This window comes from Telopea speciosissima, chromosome 4 (genome assembly GCF_018873765.1).
Source record: "Telopea speciosissima isolate NSW1024214 ecotype Mountain lineage chromosome 4, Tspe_v1, whole genome shotgun sequence".
Classification (NCBI taxonomy): domain Eukaryota; kingdom Viridiplantae; phylum Streptophyta; class Magnoliopsida; order Proteales; family Proteaceae; genus Telopea; species Telopea speciosissima.
The window spans coordinates 29,930,004-29,949,170 of NC_057919.1; the positions used below are offsets into that span (position 1 = coordinate 29,930,004).

Genomic DNA, 19,167 nt, shown 5'->3' on the forward strand with positions numbered 1-19,167 from the left:
CAATAACAGGAGGGGTGTGAGAGTTAGAAAATATAGAACTAAAAACTGATGACTTACCCGTCATATGAGCGGAAGGCCCCGAATCAATGATCCAGGGTGTGGAAGTAGTAGAAAGGAGAGCAGCAGGAGTACCTGCATGAGCTAAGGTGGCAGTGGTGGTGGAAGCCCCAGAAGTGGAAGTGGATGATTCCAGACTCTTGATGCGACGCATAAGTTGTTGCACCTCATCATGAAGGTTGGTAGAAGAATCTCCCACAGTCAAACCAGCTTTAGAATCGCTAGGTGTAGTAAAATCAGAACCATCTTCAGAAGCTGCATGATTGGCCAAGTTTTGAGCCCATTCGGGTTTCCCATGCTTGGACCAGTAAGTGTCAACAGTGTGATTGGTCTTCCCACAATAGGAACATAACCGGGCTGCTTTATCAATATGCTGTCCACCAGAATTACGACCACCAGATCCACGTCCTCCCCCTGAACCACGGCCTCTAGTAGTAGTGAAAGCAGAATTTTCTTTTGGATTGGTGTCGGGCTTGGAACTAGAAGAAGCAATACGCTGCAATCGAGAGAAGGTGTCATTCAAGGTAGGGACAGATTCACCAGCAAGTAGATGTCCTTTAACAGCCTTGAGACTAGGATTTAAACCAGCCAAGAATTTAGACACAAAAAATTTGTTTCTTTTTAAGCCTTCAACTTCTCAATGTCAGTGGTGAGGGGCTGGAACATATTTAGTTCTTCGACCATTTCCTTAAAGGTACTGTAATAGTCTTGGAGAGATTTGTCCGACTGCTGAAATTGAAATAGTTTCTCATATAGATCGAAGATACGTGTCATACTCTTCTCTTGAGAGTATGTCTCCTTGAGATCATCCCAGACTCCCTTTGCTGTAGTGTGGAACATAACATTCGCAGCAATGTCTGGCTCCAAGGAATTCCACAACCATATCAAAATAATGGGATTCTCCCTTTTCCAAGTACTATACTCCTTAGAATCAGGTTCTGGAGGAGGAGAAGTAATATAATCAAACTTGTCCTTAGCTATAATATAAACTTGAACAGCCTGTGCCCACAATAAGTAGTTGGAGCCCCCCTTCAGTTTTATGGATGTAATCTGAACATTCACATTGTCATTGGAGGTCTTCGAATCAGCCATAGTGTATAAACTTCAACAATCAATAGGGACCAGCACCCAGGAGCAGTAATAAACAGCAGCCAATAGCTCTCAATAGAAGCAACCAAAACCAGCAGTAATCAACAGCAGCAGCAGATAATAAGAGGTGAATAATCTTCAGCAAAAATAGAGGTAATAGACAGCAGCAGTCTCACACCAATAGAAGCAGCCAGAACAGTAAAACTCCAAAGCAGCCAGGCAGAATCGATCTCAGGGTTTTTGAGAAGAGGAAAACTTCAAGGCAGCAGCACCATCACCCCAAAACAGGGTACAATAATCTCCAGAAGCACTAAATAACATGTAGAAGTAGGCTGGAACCACAGGGCATCGAGCAAAAACTTCCCAAAAAAAAATTCGATAATTGTAGGGTTTTACCCTGGAGTCGATCTCAGCAGTCTTCAAGAGTCATTGAGGGAGAACTCCAATCGATCATCAGATCAGGTATTAAATAATAGATATCACTCCATTCATTCTTCAAGGAGTGGAATTACACCATAGAAGAGGCAGCTATAGGTGGCTGTACACCACAAACCAAAAATCGATGAAGGGAAACCAGAAGAGGATCGTGGGGGGGGGTTTCTCTAATCTGATTAATCAAGTTCTGATACCATGTTATAATATCAGCAGTTAGAAAACCAGATTAGGGAAAATAGAAGAGAAGAGAGAAGAAGAAGAGAGAGGAGAAGAGGAAGAGAGCAAGTCGTGGAAGAGGAGACCTGCGTGAGAGAATGGAAATAATCTCAGGAAGGTTATTCAATACTTATTTATAAAAACAGAAATAACTTGGACAGAATTGCCCTTACTTATGCTGAAATATAAAAACAGAAATAAATAAAGACACAAAGCCTTATTTGCCCCCATATAACTATCGACTTTAACAACATAAATTGGAGAAATTTCACCAGAATTTTGAAACTTGTGAATCTGACCATGGTTGCTAAATTTCATAGCATGCTGGTATGTAAAATAACATTCATAAATCAAGTTAATTCAATTTAATAAGAATCAGTCTAAGTTATCATAATAACACATTGATAAAATATCTAAAAAATCATGAAACAACCCCTATGGTTGTAATATTATTATGTTCCTAATATTTGGTCAGACAAATCCTGAAGTAAAATCATGCGTGATTTAAATCAGGTAATGCAACAAGAATTTATTTATGCATATATTTGGTTCTGAATTCTAGTATTGAACTACCTTATGTTGCTTAGTGAGTTTTATAGGTATTTTTTTATCAACAATTTAGAACTTCTAAAAAATCCATATCCATATCCTGCCATGCACAAACAGAAAGATATAGTTTTGAAGACTGCTTGAGGGATGGCTTGTGACTAAGGTTATATATATAGCAATAAGTTGCGCTGCATTGCAGCACATCATCACATAAACGTTGGGTATTATTAATAGGGGCCAATAGCTTATTATTTTCTAACACACATAATAAAAATCTTCATCACAATCACTATTCTTCAAAATTACCTGGGGTGAAACTGATACTCCAGAAATCCATCCCAAGTTTTTTTAAAATTTCTATTGGAATCAATTGCTTAACACCCTTTCAAGGATTGGCTGGTACCAATGCCCATCTCTGTTGGTATTGGCCAAGAATGATTCAATCCTCCTAAGTGTATTGGTTGCATCATATAGGATTCTCTGATCCTGAGGACCTGAGTTTGATGTGGAGTATGCCATATTTACATTCGGATACCATCTTTTAGGCATAAATATACTATTTGGCTTGTTTCTTGCACTAGATTGCCTAGCCTCATTAATGTAGAGCGTACCATTCTTGCATAGGAATGTACCTACTTTGGCACAATGATTTGCTATCTTTTTGCCTTTCTCTTTTTACCCTATCTGGATTGGCCTCCCAGGGACAATCTGCAGTCTAATATTGATTCTTGGTCTACTGCATTCACACCGAACCTAAATCTGTATTTCGACACTAAATGCCTTCCCTAAGTTCTGTTGATGTGGAGATTCTACAATCAAATGCAGCTACAATAAAAGACCTCCATTTTCCCCCCTTTTTTCTGAAGAGAGGAAAAGTCCACTATTTTAGAAAGTACCAAAGAAATGAATTCCTTTTGAATAATTCTGAGTAGTCAAGTCAAATTGCATTTCTGTAAAACTACTATCTGAGAGCTTAAAATTCTACTTTTATTTTTTTTAAGTGATACTAGGAAGACCTAGCAATACATTATTATGCTGTTTTATTTCAAAATGAGGTCTCGTGGAGTATGCTCTTCGTCGATGATATTGTTTTGGTGGATGAGACAAAAGCAAGGATTAATGCTAAGTTAGAGCTACGGAGATCAACCTTGGAAACAAGAGGTTTTAAGATTCGTAGAACGAAGACGGAGTATATGATGTGTAATTTTAGTCACATTATGATGGATACTGACATGGTGCGAATTAAGGAAAGAGAGATATCGCAAAGTGACTATTTTAGATATTTGGGGTCAATCATAAATAAAGAAGGTGACATAAAAGATGATGTTTCACAAAGAATTTAAGCGGGTTGGATGAAGTGATACTAGGAAGACCTAGCAATACATTATTATGCTGTTTTATTTCAAAATGAGGTCTCGTGGAGTATGCTCTTCGTCGATGATATTGTTTTGGTGGATGAGACAAAAGCAAGGATTAATGCTAAGTTAGAGCTACGGAGATCAACCTTGGAAACAAGAGGTTTTAAGATTCGTAGAACGAAGACGGAGGATATGATGTGTAATTTTAGTCACATTATGATGGATACTGACATAGTGCGAATTGAGGAAAGAGAGATATCGCAGAGTGACTATTTTAGATATTTGGGGTCAATCATAAATAAAGAATGTGACATAAAAGATGATGTTTCACGGAGAATTTAAGCGGGTTGGATGAAGTGGAGAGGTGCATCTAGAGTGTTGTGTGACCGACTCATTCCTCTAAAACTTAAAAGAAAGCTCTATAGGGCTGTTATACGACCGGCTATGATGTATGGGGCAGAATGTTGGGCAGTTAAGAAGTGTCATATCGAGAAGCTGTGTGGCAGAGATGAGGATGTTAAGATGGATGTGTGGAAAAACAAGGAAGGATAAAGTAAGGAATGATAGTATCAGAGCTGGCTTGGGAGTTGCTTCGATCAATGACAAGCTCAGAGAGAGTCGTTTGAGGTGGTATGGTCATGTTCAACGGAGGCCTAGGGACGCCCCAGTAAGGAGGAGTGATATGATTCCGATTGAAGGAGCTAAAAGAGCGACGGGCAGGCCTAAAAGGACCATAGGAGAAGTTGTGAGGAAGGACACGCAATAGTCTAGGTCTTGTACCATGTATGACCTCGGATAGAGCCTATTGGAGGGCAAGGATCCATGTAGCAGACCCTATCTAGCTGAGATTCTCCTAACTTGCTGGGCTTTGCCTCTTTCCTCATACTTTATCTTTCACTTTTCTTTTATTTCCATCGTTCATTTGTCATTGTCCATTTCTCACTTCTCATCTCATTTCCCAAACCTCTTTTTTTTTTTTTTTTTTTTTTTTGACTAGACCTCAGTTTTACCTACTTGTTTGTTTGGATCCATGTAGCCGATCCCATTAAGTTGAGATAAGGCTGAGTTTGTTGTTGTATTTCAAAATATTCTATTTTTAACACACGTTTAATAATACACATCTCAACATTTTTAAAGATGATTTATACCCATCTATTATACACATTGAAAATAAAAAATTTGGTGGACTAAGAAATCTAATTATGGATCTGATGAAATTAGAACATGTGCACAATGTCAACCCAATTAAATTCTTGGTCCACTGGAGTAGCCCTTGGTAATCTGTGTTAAATCAGAGTAGTTCTGCTTCCCTAAATCATCTAGTCCAAATGGTAGTCATTTACAGTTTTAAATATCCACCTCTGCCACTTCAATCCAACAAGAAATACTGATTCACATGAAGGATCAACTGGGATCGGACAATTGCATCATTTCCAGTTATGTCCAAGGTAACTCAGTAGCTATAATAGTTAACATGGTCAAATTCCTGCCCACGTTCTGTTTCTATTTAGTTTCTCTCTAATGATCTATTTATTCATCTAATACACAATCCACTCCACTACCTAGCAAAGTTACCAAACCGTTTAGCTCATATATTACGTAGAAGTTTTATAAATGTACAACATTAACTGAGAATTTACATGTAATATGAAAATGGGGAGGGTTTTCATGCACAGCCGCATAAGGTGGGGATGGGTTAGGAAGTGTCCAATAGGGGGCCTTTTTGTTATTTCGACCCCTTTCTGTGAGAGGGGGACAGGACCATGCACGGAACCTTTTGCCATAATTACCATTTTCATGGAAAACCTCATTGTCTACCTCTCAGATTCTGATGTGCTTCACATTGTTCTGTTTGATCTTCATTTTTTGGTATCACATTTAACTATTAGAGCCTAAATTCCTTGTGATTTTCCTAACTGAAACTTTAATCATGCTGAGCATCCATTTAAAGATACTTTTCTTCTGGTAAAAGGTTGTTTAAGCTAGCATGTGATCCTTAATTGGAACATTCATTCGTCATAGTTGTCTAAATTTGTATCTTATCATACTCAAAAGTTTGTGTTTTCTGACACATATTAAATATTGCATCCAAATTTTAGGTGATTGGTGATGTTTTGAGGATTCGGCAAATTCTCACTAATTTGATCAGGTATGAACTTCAACAGAGCTCTTGATTCTTGATGGATGGTTTTTGTCTGTAATATCCTTTTTTTTTATAAGAATACATTAAATGTGAATGTTTAAACGAGTTGAAAGAAATTAACTTTCTATGCACTTCTTGAATGAAGAAGATAATGATTTATTTTCCTCCAGTACACAAACAGATATCTGTCTCACTCTTCTCTAGATGTAATCACATATATTTCCGTGACCAACATCGTTCTTTCAGCCTAACTAACCGTATATGTTGTGGATTAAATTCTGGGGATGAGAATGGCTTAAACTACAATTAAGAACATCCCAGTGCACAAGGCTCCCGCTACTGCAGGGTCTGGGAAGGGCAAATGTACGCAGCCTTACTCCCTGCTTCGCAGGAGAGGCTGTTTCCGAGTTTTGAACCCGCAACTAATAGGTTGCAATGACGCAACTTTAACCATTGCACCAATGGCTTAAACTACAATACTAGTTTTTATTTTTGTTAATAAAATAAGTAAAATTTGTCCTAAAACCATTAATAGCTAAAACAAGAAGTTATTTCATTTCCTTATTCTAGGGATCTGAATTCTTTGCTTTGTTTCTCTCCATACCCTCTAAGTCTGATTAAGAGATAGAATATGTTCTCCTTTCTTCCTTGATGTAACTTGTGCACATATGGTATGAGAGCTTAATGGCTTCAAAGGCTTGTGTAATTGCTTTAACCTATTATCTGTACCTACATTGATGCAGATAAAACATAATTGAGCTTATTTTAATAGAAATAAGCTTTGGGTTGGGTTATGTATGTGTTGGGCCTTCCAATGTATTTTCATTATAATGGGCTCTTTAATGAGCCAATAATATGGGTAGAAGCTAGGCCTACGAAATTAGTTAAGTGTTTTTATTTCTTTATTTTAATTGTTATTAAGTGTTTTAGTTAGGCGGGATTAGGATTCTATTAAGTCCAGTCCTGTTTTGAGTTAGTTTCCTTCATTATTTTAGTTTTCTAGTCAGTTTATGTTACCTTATTAGTTAAGGATGATTTAGGCCTTTCCTTTTTAGTGTTTGAGTTTGTTTTTTGAGTCTTCTATATTAGTTTGTAATGGTGTCCAGCCTTTTACCCAAATTTGATCAATAAGATTTTGGCTTAAGCCTTTTCTTTATTCTGTGAAGTTCATATTTGCTGTGAGATGCAATGTTATATTGTGGAAAGCCAATGGTGGCTCATGGGATTCCAGTTGAGTCTAGGTGGGATGATTAGTAATATCTTCTTGTTCATTCTTTCTTCCCCATCAATACTCAAGTACTCCTAATCTAATCATCGGATATAATTGATATTTTGATATATTGTTTGATATCCTAAAAACTGTTGTTAACCAGAATCTTACCTCTATCAGTTCATTATTTGTGGAGATATCCGAGCTCCTAGTTTTTAGGATCTTAAGTTGCTAATTTTGTAACAGTGCTGGTTCTTGAGATCCAACCATTGGATTAAGTCTATCTTTTGAAGAGTTGTTCCTCGCTATTTTATTACTTTCATTATCAGAATTTCACTATCATCTGAGTTGCTGATCTATTGCTAATAATTGTTCTTGAATTCTGGTTATTTGTCACATCACTGTGATTTTGGTTATTTGAGTTTCTCAAAACTTACCCTTTAGGCTTCTAGAAACTTCATTATACATACATGGTTCTGCACTGTCAAATAGAAAAAATGTTTCGATTAAAATGAAACTATTGTGAGCTTCAAGATAGATGTGGCCTCTGCTCATTCATTCCAAACCTTTCTATTGTTTCCCACAGCTTCATTATATTGCTGTAATTACAAAAATATCTTATGGTTTCTGGATTATTGCTCTAATTTTTCTTCTAATCAACTTGAATGCGTAATCTGCACCTTAGACCCTCAAAGTCAAGCCATATTCATGATATTAAAACATCTGATTAGAGCCCCCCTCCCCCCAAAAAAAAAATCCACATTTTTACTCCCAAGAACTATTTTTTATGATGCTTGGTGCTAAAAAGATTTAAATTTTCTTCCGTTTAGGCTACAAACAGATGTTTCCCTTAGTAATCTTTGATGTATATTGCAAAGAAAATAAAATTATTCATCCTAGGAAAAGAAAGATGAAAAAATGGTGGTATAAAAAGGAGTCATATATGAAAAGCCTACCTTGAAAGTATGGCCTTTGATCTGGATCTAATCACTTATTTCCCCAAAAAAAAATTTCTTGTGAAATGTCCTCTTAAATTATACCTCTATGCATCATTCGCGAACACTTCATAAGAACTTTTCTTATATCCTTCCCACCTTATATCTTTGGGTGAAATCCTTTTCAATCTCATATGATTGGGTGAAGATAAGGAATAGTCATTGGTATCTCTTTGTCATCTAATCCTTAAATCTTTATAATAGAATGAAGGGTAAATTACATCTAGGGTACTTGACATTTGGAGAAACTAGGCCTGGGATATCTCACGTTTGATATGTTTGGGGTACCTTTTTTCATATTTCCAACTTTGCCCATACCACCATCTCCAAAACTCATTCCTCCACCACCACCACCAACTCCTCCGATGGAATGGATATGGTCTTTCAGCCAGAGAGTCAGATGCAGTTGCTGCCAACACGACCTCCAAGGAGCAGAGCATCACCGGCATAGTTGTCAAGGTGTCACCTAGGCATCCAGCCTGCCTTTTGGTAGCCTTGTTGGTGTCACCTTGATTTTGGACCCTCTCCAACGCCTTGGGTCACACAACTAGATCACCGGGCCTCCTTGCGATCTCCCCCTGAGGCCGGCTGCCGCCATCTGCTACCTCCCGCACCTCCCCCCTCTCTCTCTCTCCCCTCCCCGAACCCCACAGTCCCCTCCCTTCCCTTCTCTCTCTCCCCCTCCCCCACCCTCTGCTCCCTTTTGCAACCCATGCCCTCTGGATGAGTTGTTTGGTTTCCTGTTATTAAACAAAAAAATATTTGTTAAATATATGTGTTATGTATGTCTCGAATTCTTGGACCCGCTTCGAAGAATGACCCGCTCCGACATATTTGGTGGCGACCCGAATGGAACTTTTTCTGAGATCTGTGATGGTAGCAAAGGGCTTGGGCCGATAGATCGACCCGGATCCAATGGAGGAGTATTTATGTTCCTTACCCGCTTTATTGTAAAGTGAGAGAGTAAGATTTGGGGTTTTTTCGTTCTAGGGTTTCTGAGAGAGAGTTGCAGCGCCGTTTTGGGTGTTCTTGAGAGTTTCCACTTTAATCTTTTCTCCGATTTGCATAGTGAATCATCTTCGCCTTCGCCCGTGGATGTAGCACACCATACTGGTGTGTGAACCACGTTATATCTCTGTGTCCTCTTGCTTTGTTCTTGTTTCTTTTCAGGATTTTGTTGGTGTTTGCTATAACAATATGAATTTTCCTATTCTATCTGTGCTTTTTTTTATGTGTTTCTTTATTTTCCTAATGAAGGATGAGGCTGAGCTGCTTTACCCAGTTTGTATTCTTCTTCAATGGTCAGCAATTTTGTTAATTTTCTAACAATTTGGTTGCTGTAACCGTGTATCTGAAACCTTTCTTTGAAGAACAGGAGCCACCATTTCCATCCCCACCATGTGATCTCCCTCCACCACCGCCATCACATATCTTACCACCATTACCCCCAATTCCACTACCCACAACAAGGGTTGGCAACTCTCTATCCTCCTGCAATGTGCGAACTGCATAAGCCTCATTGCTGTCCTCCTTTGTAGATTCATCCAAACTAGAGCTTGAAAATAACTGCTCAAGCGTTTAATTCTTAGACTTGGGAGTTGGGACCCACCACCTCTTGTTCTTCTTCTTCCACTGATATCGTGGACAGTCTTCTCAGACCTCAACCTAAACTCTTCCGCTTCGGTGGCTTTGGCACCACTGCGAGCTCCAGGAGATCGCTCTTCAACATGGCTCTGGTCACCCTCGTGATTGTATTTGTTGATAATGGGTCCTTGTGCCATGGGGGTACAAGGGTAGTTTGGGTAATTTACCATGAATAGGGGAGATTGTCCCTATCTTGGTTTCTTAGTTTGTTTCCACCGTTTTATTTTAGTTTTCTAGTTAGGGTTAGTTTCTTATTATTTTTAGTTTCTTGGTTGTCAAGGAATGAGTTTCCTATTTTGATATAATTGGTTATTATTATAAATACAAACTGTGGGAGAGGAACTCAGTGTATCAAGTTCTCTTCTTTTCTTTCCCATCTCTTCTTCTATCGTTTCTTCTCTGGTTTTTCTTTTTCTTCTCATGATTCGTAACAGTATTTTCACTGGGAGACAACAAATTCGAAGACAAAGCCATCACCTCTCTTAAGCCTTCAATACAACCACTACAAACCCTAGGTTTGTGTTCTTCCTCTTCTTCTTCTTCTCCTTCCCTTTCTCAACACAACACTCTTCTTCACAAGGGCTTTACCTCAACATATGTAGAGCTTCATTCTGTGTTCTTGAGCAAGCCACATCATTCTTGAGCTTTCTTCAGAAACCCTTGAGTATCTTCTTGAGAGCACAACACCAAATCTTCACTTGTAATCTTGAAATGAAGCATAAAAGATTTGGGGTTTCTTGGGTTCTTCATCAATCAAGCTTCTTCTCCTTAAAAATCACTCCTCTCAAGCTCAAAAATAACTCCCTCAACTTTTCTCTTGAAGCCTTGGGTCTGATATATAACCCCCAATCAAAAGAGTCACTTAAAAGCCCAAAAATCACGATTCTGGGTGGAGCCACTCGACCTCCACGAGCAGCTGGTTAACCGCTTGAAGGGTGCTCTTGGCCAATGTGGATCTGGTTCCAACCGGCCAGCCTGTTTCATGATCTGGCAGCCCGACCTCTCACTAAAAAGGCTATATATCTTTCATCTTAAATCCAATTGACTTGATTATTTTTTGCAAATGAATCCTGACTCAAAGGGCTACAACTTTCATGTTTTCATCATTGACCCAGAATCAGTGCTCAGATCCCAAAATAGAGCTTGAATCCGATTGATGTGCAGACACTGCTTCCTTCAGCATACAGCCATTCCTGAAGAAAAAGTCATAACTTCCCACTCTGATATCAGATTGATCTGATTCAAATTTTTTTGGAAATCTAACTCAGAGATCTTCATTTATCATGTTTTGATCTCCTGCAAATTCCAAATAAAAGACTGCTTGAAAAATCCGTGAAGTGACTGTATGTGCAGAAAACAGAATTTTATTACTATGCGCGACATCTGTATTTGAGATCATAGCTTCCTCATCCGGACTCAGATTGATCGGATTATACTAGAATATGAAAATTGACTCAATTTACTACAAGTTTCATGATTGTCACTTCACCACGTGAAGATATGGTGTAAAGATATAATGCACTCTATTCACTGCCCTCAACATGAAACTGCAATCTTCAGCTTTTCTCATTTCCTTTGCACTTTGTGACCTGCTTCACACTGACCTCCTTCACAACGTGCCATCCCTTTGACCTTGGGAATCTACCTTCTCAACTCAAGCAACTTCACCTCATGAACTCAAGGACTTGCATCTGCCACCTTATTATGCCAAGCACATTTGAGATATTGTTGGCTATCATGGAAACTTCAGGAGTTGTCAATTGTCAACTGTCAACATATGATGATGTCTTGCCAACCGCATCAGCCCTATTTCCAACAGCCAGCCAACCTCAAGCTAAGCCAACTAAGCCATATCATAGACACTGACACCTACCACATCATCTACTTAACATACTGCTACTCAATGAACTGCACATTTCCACAGCTTCCCTGGTCTTTTAACCTAGCTAACCATATGCTCACTGCCTATGGATGACAGTCTATCTCACCTGTTAACCAAGCTCAATCATGTCAGCCCATGTCAGCCCAGCTACACTCTCTAACTGCTCTGCTCGTACACAGTAGTCTTCCAACCAACCTTATGCATGCTCTGCTCTTGACCAAGGTACTAAAACTCGGAACTTGGTACCAACTCGACCCTTGGAAAAACCGAGTTGAGTTGAGATCTTGCCGAGTTGGTGCATTTTTTTTTCCGACTCGAAGCCTCAACTCGGTGGGTTTTAGACCTAGTTTAGGTCTAAAACTTGGTATTCAGCCTATTTTAGGCCATTGAGACACAATGGCACTATCAGATTTTTTGCAAAAACAAAGTTCAAATATGAGTTTCACTTCAGACCATAGGTTGGTAGGCGACGACATACTAAAATACCCTACTCTACACATAATTTAGTAATAGATAGCAATCAAAACATTCAATTACTGTAAAATAACTTAAATAAGCATTAGAAATGTTAAAGACTTAAAGTGTACAATACATCAATCTTTAAACAAATGTTACATAAAATGTGATATGTTAATGTATTCAGTCCCAACACGATCCACAAAGAATTCCCATGTCATAGTGTTGTTGTAGTTTTGAAGAAGGAGCTTCAAATGGGGAAGAAGAGAGTAGTGTTGGGGGCTTTGGACAGAACTCAACCAGGATATGTCGAGTTCTGTCGAGTTAGGTGAGTAAAACAAGAGGTAGATGGGTCGAGTTCTGGGTCGACCCAATATCTCGCCGAGATAGTGTACTTTTTAATATCGTATTGGAACTCGACTCGGTTTCTCAAAAAAACCGAGATCTCGCGAGTTCTCGAACCATACTCTTGACTCAGTGTGTCGACAACAATGATAACACTAGCATAATGCATCCGTGCTGAACAATAATATCCAAATAAAAATGTTTTGATGCAAATTACAAACAATCTAAAATGGTACAGTTCAAAACTTTGTTTCGTAGATTGATTCTGGTACTGGCTTACAATATTAGTAATGATCCCTACAGGTGATGGACAAATAAAACATAGTTGTTGCTGCTCTTTTATAAGGATATAGCAAGAACAAAAATGAAACTCTAAGAAATTCTTAAGTTGATGCCTATGAGATTCTGTACGTATTTTATTGGCTTTAGATTCACTAGTTTCTGCTTTCTACAGCAATGCAATCAAGTTCACCCATGAAGGGAAGGTTGGAATAAACCTTTATGTTATACCAAACCCATGTTCTGGCCATGGAGAAGGAAACCAGCAAAAGCTCAAAGCAGATCAGTCTGCAGTTTCAGAAAATAGACCAAAAGAAGAGGAACCTTCTTTGCCTTACCCTTCTTCACAATCTCAAAGCATCCGTAATGAGAAAAGTTCATGCTGTCAGGCACATGGGGAAGGTCTTGAGCAAAATGGTACCTTCAATGATGGACCTAATACTAAATTTAAGAAATCTGTCCCCACAGATTGGGATGTACAGAATCAACCTCACTTGCACGAGACAACAGTGTGGATACGATGCGATGTGTATGACACAGGGATTGGAATACCAGGTACGCCCTTTAAGGTTTGATGCCTGGCTTTAACAATATGTAGGTGCAGTGCATGCAGGATCCCATCAATTCCTTTCCATTTTTCACCTTATGTTACAGAGTGTCATTTCAATTATCATTTTGTTTTTTATCCAATTTCTCCTGACTACTGATTGTTTTATATTATTTTTATATGACAGAAAAAGCATTACCTACTCTATTCAAAAAATACATGCAAGTCAGTGCAGACCATGCTCGAAAGTATGGTGGTACAGGACTTGGCCTTGCAATCTGCAAACAACTGGTAAACTTTTATATTTCTTTGATTGTGTATTTCAATTTTGTTGAGAGTTTTTGGGGAAATTCTTCTTGTTGCAGTAATGCAGGGAAAGAAAAGATGGGGGGAAAAGACAAGATGGAATGGTGGTGCATTTGTTTTAATAACCACGCTTAGGACAGTCCTTTGGGGGGACAAAGAGCTTTAGAAATCTGTAAAAAGATACCTTCTTTCAGCCATTTTAAAAAATCCTACATCAGTAAATCATTTCATTATATTTATTCATTTTAGTGTTGAATGAAATAGGTTGCTCATTATTTCCTTAATATCATTTATATGAATTTTTTTCTACTTAAAAAACTCAGACTAAACTATGCTGCCATATTAATTCTGGAACTGGAAGTTCCAAAGACTTCTTTTTGGCACTTTGTTATGTGTCTTTGTTGTTGGTCTTACATTTTACCACCAACACTTTTAAGCTCCCCCATGGAACCTAGTTTTACTTATGAGACAATTTCAGACCTAGAATAACCAACAATAACTACTAGAAGATGAAAAGAAGAAGAGAGAAAGAGGGAAGAGAATAGAGAGAAAATTAGAGCTACCGATTGGAGAGACTAGGGTTAACTTCAATCGATAGTGGTAGTGTGTATTATATAATCAAAACAAAATATCAGAATTACAAGTATGCCACCATAACTAACATAACACATAAAAGACCCTATTAAGCAAGAATATCACAAAAATACTCCTGCGGTACTAGAATTAATGTCTTATCACTCACCCTCAAGCTGGCGCATAAATATCGCCCATGTCCTACTTGGAACATCCTTGAAGAAACACAATTTTATATAATGTCTTAGTAAACAGTTCACAAAGTTGTTGATCAGAGCTAATAAATGGAGTGGAGATCAACTTCCTCATCACAGCATCACGAACAAAATTACAATCAGTTTCAATATACTTAGCCCTTTCATGGAAAACTGATTACTAGTAATAGAGATGGCAGTTTGATTATCATAGTACATGTCAATAGGCTTGTTAGTCGGAAAACCAAGCTATTGAAGAAAAGATTTCAACCACATCAACTCGGCTGCAGTATGAGCTGTAGCTCTATACTCAGCTTCAACACTAGACCCCACCATTGTAGTTGTTTCTTACTCCTCCAACTGATAAAGTTACCACCAACAAATGTATAATAACCAGTGGTAGACCTCCTATCACCTTCAGCACCAGCCCAATTAGCATCTGAATAACTAACAAGATCAACATATCCATGAGATTTATAGACAAGACCTTTCCCTGTAACACTCTTAAGATACCGAAGAATTCGACACACAACCTCCCATTGAATCTTCTTGGGTGATTCCATGAACTTACTTATAACACTCACTGCAAAAGATATGTTTGGCCTAGTCATCGTGAAATAAATGAGATAAATAAGTTTACCAATCAGTCATTGATATTGATGCTTATTTGTAAATCCCTTTCCATCACAGATCCCAAGATTCTGATGAGGATCATGGGAGTATCAATAGGTTTAGAGGCTAGCATATCAGTCTCAGACAGTAAATCAAGAACATACTTCCTCTGAGACAGACTAATACCCTTTTTACTTCAACTAACTTCAACATCCAGAGAATACCTGAAAGCACCTAGATCTTTCCTGACATGAACAGTTGCTTTCTATTAGTGTTAGTAACATGTGAATACGATCCTTAGAATTGTCTACTATGAGTCCATTCGCAACGCACGTTTTGTACCCTACAGCTACAGTCTTGAGTAGCTGTAGGGTCATCTATTAAATTGTCATCAGTGATTACTTTATCCAGACACACCTTAATTTCAAGTTGTGGACTTGAGTTCATGGTTTCAAGGAACGAGATCAGATCGGCGATCACTGATCCAGCCAGTACCGGCTGATACTAGGCGATACCTGTGGAAATCAGGCAGTGATCGGGCCGGATCAACTGATCTGGATTGGGATCGGTGCCACTGAACTGGTCTCCTGTGCCGTCCGTTAAATCCTTTTATGCAGTTATGGGAAAAAATAGATAATTAAATTCTAATTCTTATTCAATGCAAGTTTAGTCTACATTTTTATTGTAGAAATGGAGTAACAGTTAATAACTTATGCAATTTGTGTGCATTTGATACAGGTGGAACTGATGGGGGGTCAACTTAGCGTCAACAGCCAAGAGCACTGTGGCTCTACATTTACATTTGTACTACCGTACAAGGTTTCACTGAAGCAGGAGCATTCAGGGAATGTAGATGAAATGTCAGATATGGATGATCATGAAGTTGTTTCTGATGGAAACAATGATGAGACGAATTGTGGCGTTTTTGTCTTTCAACCACGCATGTTGGGCTCTCTATTTTCATCTATTGATTCTAAAAGAAGTCATAAACATGTGCCAAACAAAGTTGGGTATGATCCCCTACATAAGCTTACTTGCTTGTCAAAGGATTCCTACTCGTTCCCTTCAGGTAATGGTACAACAAGAGAAACAGCTTCCCTTGAGGATGCCCGTTCAATGGCTGATGCTGCAGAGACATCCTGTAGTCTTGAAAGTTCATCAAGGCCGGAGGATTCCTACTCGTTCCCTTCTGGTAATGGTACATCAAGAGACACAGCTTCCCTTGGGGATGCCCGTTCGATGGCTGATGCGGCAGAGACATTCTGTAGTCCTGGAAGTTCATCAAGGCCGCATCTGGACCCTGACTACAGAAAAGAAATTCGTAAAGGAAAAGAATACCAAGCTGATGCAAAAGTCCAATTTCAGAGTTTTGGAATGGTTTCCCCATGTTCTGCAAAGACATGCAAAGTGAGTGAAACTGGAGCAGCAAGCAAGTTCAAAGACACATCTAGGAGGCAGGAGGATGAGAAATCTGACAGAAGCTTCCAGAGTATACACAGCAATAGTGAAGAACCACCCAGATCCACAAGGAAACCCAAAATTCTTCTTGTGGAAGATAACAAAATTAATGTAATGGTCACACGGTCAATGATGAAGCAGTTAGGTCATAGTATAGAGGTTGTTAATAATGGAGTAGAAGCAGTTCATGCAGTTCAACGTCAAAGATATGATCTCATTTTGATGGTAAATTTTTGAACCAGCTAGCTTTTTCTGAGATATTATACATCCATTTTGATAAATGTACAGTGTTACTGGTTTTGCTGGGTGCCTGAGATTCTCAATGTGATTTTGATTGTCACCTTGTGCCTTCTGGTGTATTTACTTATAATTTTTTAACAAAAATTCTTAAAGAAGTATCGGAAACAGAAGAAATATGCAAAATTATTCTGAAGCATTGTTGGAGATGTCCTTCTAAGTTCTGAAGACCCTAATTTACTGTGTAGGACGTCTGCATGCCAGTAATGGATGGTCTTCAAGCCACAAGATTGATTCGCTCGTTTGAGGAAAGTGGCAATTGGGATGCTGCTGCAGAGGCAGGGATTGAGAAACCTGTTCCCTCTTCAGATTCATCGTTACATGGACCAGGTGTGGTGTCATTTCCACAGAAGATCCCCATCATTGCGGTAAGCACTAAACAGTTAATGCTCATCAAAATCTGGACATTGACATTTAAATTATTAATTTTAAATGGAAGATAGTTACTCATCTGTCTGTTGGGTTTGCATTTTTCTAAATATATTTTCATCATAAAATGCGTCAGCTGTATTTGTTTGTATACTAGCGAGGACTAAGGATATAGGAGTGCACTGTAAGAAGCTATCCTCCTCATTTTGTATAGGGGTAATTTAGACCATCATTTTATTGTTCCTACAAAATAGATCATTTAACTGAAGAATTTTGTCAATAGAAGTATTCAATATGATAGAAGTATTTTTTTATAATCATCGTATTAATGTATATATTAACCCTAATATTCTATGTGCATCAAGTTGATGTTCTGCACTATTCTTGGTGGATCCCCCAAATTGGGTTTATATACCACTGCATGTGTATCATTTAAATGTTAAAGGAATGGAAATTCTTAATTCTCTCATTCCTCTCCCAAAGATATGCAGGTGTAATTGAGGAGCATATTAAAAATGATCAAAAGGAAAAACAAATTAGGTGTCCATGGATAGGACTAGGGATGCATAGAAGTTAATTTGGTATCATATGAAACCCTACCTATTTACCCCCCCCCCCCCCAAAAAAAAAAAAAGAAACCTTACCTTGTAGTATTATTTTTTATTAGGTCAAGAAACATTTTATCCACAGGTGCCTGTAGAAAAGACAGAATGACGATATCCAACTTCACCAATTTATTGGAGCATTCAAACATTCCACCTTTAACCATCTGCTATGCTCAGACATTTACTGGAATATCTATGATTTTGGACCTTTCTCACGGAACATTAGACATTCCAAACAATCTCTCTTAGGTTGCCGTACTTTCATCGTATGTAATATCATATATAATACCCAGTTAATACCAAACAATCTCTCTTAGGTTGCCCTACTTTCATCATTTTTAATATATATAATTCCCAGTTAATACCAAACAATCTCTCTTAGGTTGCCCTACTTTCATCATTTTTAATATATATATATATATATATATATATATATATAATACCCAGTTAATACCATAACCCCCCTTGTTTCATCTTTTCTTTTATGCACCTAGAGTCGGCCATTAGTACTTCATAACATATAATCCAATATTGTTCAATTTCTACATAATGATTGTTTCAACTCTCAAGAATCTAACTGTAGTTCAGAGGATTTGCAATCAACATGTGATCAGGGGCTACGTTAGAAAAGAGGAAACAATTTCTTTCGATCATAACTGAATAACGTTTGAACTTTGGGCCGATCTTTTAACATCTCACTTCCGAACATTGTCTGGTGATATAGTGAGATGTGGCTCAAGGTTTGCAGTTAGCCGAAGACAATTGGGCTGTCTCAGCATGATGCCTATGTAGTACGTGATGTGCATTGAGGCAATGCATGGTGTGAATCCCACTCTGTGATCCACCACATCCAATAAAGGTGTGGATACCACTGTAAAGTGGGATATTACTGTGTTACCTTCATAGTGAAAATGAAAATCAAATCAGCATTCCTGCCATTATACAATCTTATATTAGTAGAGGTTTCTTGCACTTGAAATAAAAAAATAGAGATTATTTTACCAGAACCTGAGTGGATGTGTTATTTTTGGGAATGATTATAGAAATATTCTTGGATTTTTTCCTTCCATATTCCCCCAACAATGTTGAGATTTATAATCTCTTTGTTATACTTCTCAAAATTGCATATTGTTACTGATAAATAAAATAGTTAAGAAATATCAAGGTTACTAAATTCAATGATACTGTTAATTGTAATAACCTATAATTTGTTTGTCGAAACCCTTGTTCTTTGGGCATGTGTTTGTGTTTGTGTGTCTCTTTAATGTTGTCTTGCATCTAATAAAATCTAAAGTAATTAAGTGTAACCTAACTAGAGCTTTAATAGAGGGCGGGCCTTGGTGCAATGGTAAGGTTGTTCCATTGTGACCAAGTGGACACGGGTTGGAGTCTGGAAAACAGAAAACAGGGATTAGACTGCATACATTAAGACCCTCCCCAGACCCCGCAGTAGCGGGAGCCTCGTGCACTGGGTACACCCAACCGAACTAGAGCTTTATTGTATATTTTTTAAACTAATTTTTATTATTGTCACTATAGACACATCTA

General features: G+C 38.2%; 1 protein-coding gene across 2 annotated transcripts in view; it reads left to right on the forward strand.

Moving 5' to 3' along the window:
• Positions 1-19,167, forward strand: part of LOC122657371 (histidine kinase 5-like) — a 35,814-nt gene that overhangs the window by 12,411 nt on the left and 4,236 nt on the right. The window contains exons 9-14 of one of the 2 annotated variants that reach the window (XM_043852055.1): positions 5,804-5,853; positions 12,834-13,213; positions 13,393-13,496; positions 15,629-16,026; positions 16,150-16,573; positions 16,834-17,013. In XM_043852055.1, coding sequence (XP_043707990.1) covers positions 5,804-5,853; positions 12,834-13,213; positions 13,393-13,496; positions 15,629-16,026; positions 16,150-16,573; positions 16,834-17,013 — 1,536 coding nt within the window. Of the gene's footprint in view, positions 1-5,803; positions 5,854-12,833; positions 13,214-13,392; positions 13,497-15,628; positions 16,574-16,833; positions 17,014-19,167 lie in introns of both variants that reach the window. The other variant, XM_043852054.1, reaches the window with a different exon arrangement.